General features: G+C 42.3%; 1 protein-coding gene across 2 annotated transcripts in view; it reads right to left on the bottom strand.

The window, feature by feature from the left end:
- Positions 1–3,207: 3,207 nt before the first annotated feature.
- LOC149330647 (UDP-galactose transporter senju-like) overlaps positions 3,208–6,987 on the bottom strand; it is a 42,427-nt gene continuing 38,647 nt past the window's right edge. For both annotated transcript variants that reach the window (XM_089561282.1, XM_089561281.1), the window contains exon 6: positions 3,208–6,708. In XM_089561282.1, the coding sequence (XP_089417408.1) occupies positions 6,169–6,708 (540 nt within the window). In that variant the 3' untranslated portion in view covers positions 3,208–6,168. The remainder of the gene's footprint in view (positions 6,709–6,987) is intronic.

Genomic DNA, 6,987 nt, shown 5'->3' with positions numbered 1-6,987 from the left:
TCTCTGGTTCTTTCCAACTGTGTCGCCATTTTTCCGGCGACAAAAGACGCATTTATCTTTTAAAAAATTGGATTTAAAAATTTTCACACCAGTTGATTTGAACTCGTGACATACTTGCCGAACCGGGACAGGCTGCCATCTAAAGTGAATGGCGGTGTAGTGTAGTCTCTGGGATCCGCCTACAAAATAGACGTCGACGCATGCATCTTACTTTCAAAATCCACCAGGGATGGAGACACCTGCATTTAGTTTTTTGCTAATTTCTAGCTTATGACAGCTTCGTTTTCGATGAAAGAGGTTTCTTTGTGATTAGAATGTGATACCCTATCAAGAGAGGCCAACTATTATTTCTTCTCAATGCCAGTTTAAAACTTTGTTGTAGCGTTCTCCGCAACATCACTTTCTCCTCAGCTGATAAATTGATCAATCAATGCCTTTTCACCATTCTTTTTTTCTTTTTCATTATGGTTAGCATTGCCTCAAGGCATAAAAAAATAGTATAGTGATATATGTGGAAACAGGTTAATTAAACGAAACTGAACAGGCAGTGATTATGGTGTCCCTGCCCCGTTTCCATGCAACATAGGACGTAACCAGTCTTCTAAGCTTTTGGAGGTTGTACTTCAAATAATGCTTTAGGAGTGGCTGAAAATTTTACCATGGTATTGTACTGTGTTGGCCTGAACTGGCCATTTAATAATGCATTTTCAGCGGCCAAGATCACTAGAACAGGTAGTCCCTTTGGCGAGATTTTTTCCATCTGTCTGTCTACTTGTCACGTTCAAAAGGGAGTTGAATGCTAACTCTAGTTGAAGCATAAAAGCAAAATCCTCCCGTTTCGATGTTGAAACCAGATAGCGCCATCGTTAATGCATGCATACAGAAATGACTGACAATGAGCTAGGTTAGTGCACGTTGCATTAAGAGGAGTTCTAATTCTCTTCTAAAACTACATCAGAAGTTTTTGTAGATTAATTTGTAGAAAAGCTTTTACCAGTTACAGTCCTGCTTGCCAGCATTGCTCTGAGGCTTCAAAACTGTTCATGGTGTAAACAGCGCGAACTACAAGGGACAAGAAAAAAAAAAAGAAGGGACACAGGACGAGCGCTGTAGAAAGAAATGTTAGGACAGTGAAAAGAGCCCGTTGCATAAGAAATATGGTTTAGCAAAACGTTCAGTTGGGCGAGTTGGTAGATATTCATGGTGTAAACAGCGCGAACTACAAGGGACAGCGCTTGTCCTGTGTCCCTTCTTTTTTTCTTGTCCCTTGTAGTTCGCGCTGTTTACACCATGAATATCTACCAACTCGCCCAACTGAACGTTTTGCTAAACCATATTTCTTATGCAACGGGCTCTTTTCACTGTCCTAACATTTCTTTCTACAGCGCTCGTCCTGTGTCCCTTTTTTTTTTTTCTTGTCCCTTGTAGTTCGCGCTGTTTACACCATGAACAGTTTTGAAGCCTCGGAGCAATGCTGGCAAGCAGGACTGTAACTGGTAAAAGCTTTTCTACAAATTAATCTACAAAAACTTCTGATGTAGTTTTAGAAGAGAATTAGAACTCCTCTTAATGCAACGTGCACTAACCTAGCTCATTGTCAGTCATTTCTGTATGCATGCATTAACGATGGCGCTATCTGGTTTCAACATCGAAACGGGAGGATTTTGCTTTTATGCTTCAACTAGAGTTAGCATTCAACTCCCTTTTGAACGTGACAAGTAGACAGACAGATGGAAAAAATGGTGTAAACAGCGCGAACTACAAGGGACAAGAAAAAAAGAAGGGACACAGGACGAGCGCTGTCCCTTGTCCCTTGTAGTTCGTGCTGTTTACACCATGAATATCTACCAACTCGCCCAACTGAACGTTTTGCTAATTCAAAACTGTTGTTCATTTAAAGCATAGAAATCAGGCTCATGTACTGATAGCAGCATAATGCAAATTGAAAATTGGTTTTTGAGGAAAGGAAATGACCTCGCATTTCAGTGGATGCTAGGGAACAGGAACCTGGGAGTGAAAGAGAAAGAGGTGCTGTAATGGAAGTCTCCTGGGGAATAATTTCGATCCCTTGGGAATCTTTAACGTGCACTGACATCGCACAGCACACTGTGCAGTGCGATGTCAGTGCAAATATAATCGGTCAAACAACCGGCTCTCGTTTTCCGGAAAGTAATGCCACAGTGGCATTACTTGTGTTTCACTGGTATAGGGAACCAATGTTGTGAAATAATGAATCTCAAAACAAGCCTTGCACTGTTTGTTTGAAGAAAGATTAGACAGATGCAGCTTTGACCTCTCTGCGAGGTACTGTTGGCACTAGAAAGTACCATTCTTGGGCAGAAGCAAAACAACCACTCTTAACATGAAACATTGTCTTTATTGTATTCTCCCACTGACTGCAGTTATCTCTGCAGCATCCAATCTTGTCTCGTCAAAGTGCATACGCACATTCTTCAAGACAGCGGCAAATATAGGAAGAAGAAATAATGCTTTGGTTTCTCACATTTAGGTGACTGGATATGACAGTAAAACAATGAAGGTTCAAACATGACGCATTTCTTTTCTTTTTTTTTGTTTACCTCACCACGAGGCTGAGATTCTTCACATGCATGGAAAAGTGTCTCTCATCATGTATCACAGACAAAATCCAGCTGACGTTGCATATTTGATTCTTTCCCAGGGTCATGTTTGAAAGCCCTGTGGACATTCACTGAATAAAATAATTCGATGCATAATTCATATGAGCCTTGTCTTCAAGACACTACAAAAAAGAAGCCTGAACATCCGATGCACAAGAAAGCCACAGCAGACTTAGAATCCAACTCTGGTATCCCATGTGGTGTAAGCTCCTCTCCACAAAGCACAGTACCAAGTCCAGATTCCCAGTCTACTACAACTAAACTAGAAATGGAGTAAAAGATGGTTAGCTCTGGGAACAAATGCACATTGTTAATGGTCCAACACGAGGACTGTTTAAAAACGCGTCTTCATGTGCTAGAATGATAAACCATAGGAACACAGCGTGAAATGCCCATTTGAATAGTCATGACTTAGTGATGTACATTTTGATCATTACTCCTCTAGTCCTCCATTGCTTATGCAGCTCCGAAGGCCCATGAAAAGATAAGAATAATAATTTGTCTCAGTAAATGGGTACAGTCTTCACCAAAAGTATGAAGGCCACATTACACACGATGGAAGCATAGTGAACCCAGCACCAATGTCATACACTGACTGGCCTAGGTACTTTAAGTAAGGACTCTACATTTTCCAAGTGACAGTGTAGGTAAAGAAATGCTAATCAATATGGAAAAGTTTGTCTTCAGAATAATGCAGTGGGCTTCACAGAGTTTACGACATGCAGTTTTTAGAGCTCTGAGCTCAAGGGCATTCATCAGTGAAAAGAAAAATATGCAGCACAAAAGCTTTAGCAGAGCTTGTCATCACAACACAAATAATTTCAGTTTGAACGATTACAGAAAAAAAACAGCCCGCATGACAAGTTTCCCTGTGACAATTTCACAGTTATCACATGGTGAACAATGACTGCTGAACAGGTTGCTAGGATTTAGAAACTGCCTATACAGTCACCGCAGTCGCACTCAGGTTATTTTTTCCCTAAAAAAATATTGAAAAGATCAACGACGACTAGGACCCGAATCTAGTCTTTGCGACTGCTACGTTCAACAAGGCTTACGTTAAGGGCAAACAAAAGTTCCAACCGGTAACTTCAAAGCATATGTTGACGTGAGGGCAGCTGACTGCATGAATTGAATGCACTTCATAAAATTCTCGTAACAAATGCAAGCACTGAAATGTCCAGCGTCAGAATTCCATGCCATAGTATCTTAGAAAGGTGCATGCGTTAAAGTTAGCATGCTGTGCGCTGTATTAGGAGGCACCAGATTCGAGAGCACTTTATGAGCCAGCTGGCTCAAAGAAAGCTAACAAACAAATAAATGGTGCTGGCCTGCAATGTCAGCGACTGCTCCCAACTCGTCGACACGGACACATGTCCAAGGTTAGATATCCAATAGTCAAATGATTGCGAATCACTGACACCTTTCTAAGAAGTATTTGCATCCTTAATGTCCATACAGCTGAACAGTACAACTGCAAAGAGGAATTTTTTACAGCAACCGTCGTCTTCCATTAATAACTCCCCTGTCTGAAAGACTTGTTCTTTAAACTGAGTACCGTAAGTTTCAGTGTGCAGCCTGCGGGCTATACATGTTTAAAAGTTCTTGGCTTTGCAACCATACTGCTTTGCTGATCTAAATTTTTTTTTTCAACTTCACCCATATAGGAAGAAAAGCCAATGCGATGCTGTGTAATTGGTGCAGACTGTACACCTACACTGGGTGCAGATAATGTAGTAAAAAAAAAAAAATTCTTCAGCCACATTCGAGCCCCGAGGACTGTACGCCGGGCGCGGATTGTATACCAGAAATTATGGTACTACCACAGTACTTGGAGTCGGTGTGACCGCTCAGCAGTCAAACACTCTGACAGTCACTTGTTCAACAAATGTGCTTTGAAATATTCCATTCTCAAAAAGAAATGAGCGATGGACAGTGACAGAAACTCATACATCAGGGTACATAAAATTGTAAGGATGCCAAGGTATTACAAAATTGAGCTGCTAACCTATCACAATTGAAATAAACCTGGAGTATAATCGCAATCTTTTCACTACGGTCCAGTGTGCACAACTCTTCGAAGCACTCAAAATCACATATGTTCTTGCAGCACTAGTCGAAACTAAGTCAATCCTAGTCGCATCTTACATCCCATGTTTGGGTGCCTATTTAAGTGAGCACGCTACATCTTAGGGTCCCACTATTTTGATGAAACTTGATGTTCTTAATCAGCAGGTACATGCTTTCGATGCCCAGAACACGAAGATTGCAGGGTGCTTGTCCTGCCCTCAGAGATGCTCGGACAAGCCCCGAAACGGTGGGAAAGTCAAAACAAGTAAATCGCACTTCCCAAACTACTAAAGCATATTAGATAGCACCTATCATGCATTCAAGTTCATTTAAGCACTAAAGTTAGAAAGCTGAGTCAACACGCTTTTCAAATGCCAGCTGCAAATTTTTACATAATACTGCTGCACTAGTGGTAATGAGCTGACGGCCAAAAACAGTTTGTACTGTTTCGGACTCAATTGCTGGGCCTAGGGTTCCATAGTGTGTGTAGAAACTCAGTGTTTTAAAATGTCTCCATCAGATATTTGGGCTCCAACAGTTCAATTGCTCAACGGACCTGAATGAATTGATGCATTAGCAAGGGAACTGCATTCGTACAGCCAGTGGTGCTCTGAATAATGAGCACGCCTGAAAGTTGGGCCATAAACCTTTGTAGCCTCCAGCATTGTGACAGTTCTAAACTAAACTATCTAAACTAGTAACTTTTGTTCTGCCAGCACAAGATGATTTATAGCAATGGACATGGCAGGGCACACAGTCCATGTCATGAAAAAAATTTCATAGCAGTGCTTGATATATTAGAATCTGCATGAGAAGAAAAAAAATCAAGTGTAACAGCTTTTTCGATTAATCCAAACAGCTATATAATACATATATATTATTGCAGCCGTTTGTGTAAAAGGCAGGTGTCTCATTATGGCTGGTACACCTAGAACTAAACCTAGTAACCCACAAACTTTGCCTAAAACTCCTCACCTTTGAACAAACAAGTAGCATTTAGACTGTTGTAACATTTTTTTTCCGAATACAATGCACGTGATACCATAACAATTTTATGTGCACTTCACTGAGTGAGGCGTCATTCACACCCCATGTGGTGCAGTCCAGACCTCAATATGAGGTACTAAAGTGCTGGCATTATATTATTGGACCGATTTTGTGGACAGCTTTGCAGTACCTCACAGTCCAGTAAAACCATCACAATAACTCAATATATTAATCAATAGTGCAAGCATTGCAAGAGGCCCTTACTAGAGGAGAAATACGACAATCACTGGCATCCGCAAAAGACTAGGTTTCAAAACGGAAAAGCTCGTGCTTTACACAACAGTACTCTCAAGTCCTGTCCGGCAGATGTGACCAATGCGCAAAGGTCATTGCAGCAGCCAGTTTATAGTCACCTGCACACCCACCAGATGTCACTGCTCTCTTTGTTAGCCTCTAAGCACCACTACACCACCTACACGTTCAGAATGGCGGCCTTTTCAGCGACACCTGCCGCCGTGCTCCGCTGTTCGCCATTCATGAGGCCATGTTCTAAATCTTTGTCATCGTGATAGTGTGCACCTTCTTTGGGCTTGTTCACAACAGGCTGCTGGGAGTAGCAGTAGATGGCGATGGAGACGATCGCGATTGCCGCGACGGTGTACACGTCGATGGGGATCCTGAAGATGATCCAGCAGAGCACCGCCATCACGGACAGGTCGAGCGCACTTGCAAACGTCTTAAGGATCGAGTTGAGGCTCTTGAGAAAGACGGACGTGACGATGCCGCAGATGGCACCGTTGACGATGATGGCGATGACTAGTGGGTTGAGAAGCGTCGTGACCGAAGCGCGCGAGAAGGCACTCAGGGCCTCGCCCCGCACCAAGAGCACCGCGGCGTTGCACACGATTGAGTCAATGTACATGAACACGTTGTGGATCATGATGTCGATGTTAACGCCGGTGTCCTTGAGAAGGAACTCGTTGTAGACGCCGGCGAAGCAGGAACAGAAGACCTGAGAAGCAAGAATGCGTTTTCATCGTTGACAGAATTATTCTATGTTGGCACATGTTCAGTCAGTTATTCTGATGTAATTTTTTGAAAAAATGTCGAACAAGTGTTCACATAATGCAACAATGAGTTTTCAGCATCAGCTGCATGCATAAAAAGGACATGGTGCAAAGAATGTGACAAGAGTGTGTGCTCAGGGATTGAGTTGTCAAGTTCAAGAGACCCTGCCACGCAGACGATCATGAAATATCGCTGGACCATGATATCCCATTACGCCAAAGCA

The sequence above is a fragment of the Amblyomma mixtum genome, chromosome 9 (genome assembly GCF_055824585.1).
Source record: "Amblyomma mixtum isolate Tamu chromosome 9, ASM5582458v1, whole genome shotgun sequence".
Taxonomy (NCBI): Eukaryota; Metazoa; Arthropoda; class Arachnida; order Ixodida; family Ixodidae; genus Amblyomma; species Amblyomma mixtum.
This window is presented reverse-complemented; position numbering and strand designations above follow the sequence as displayed.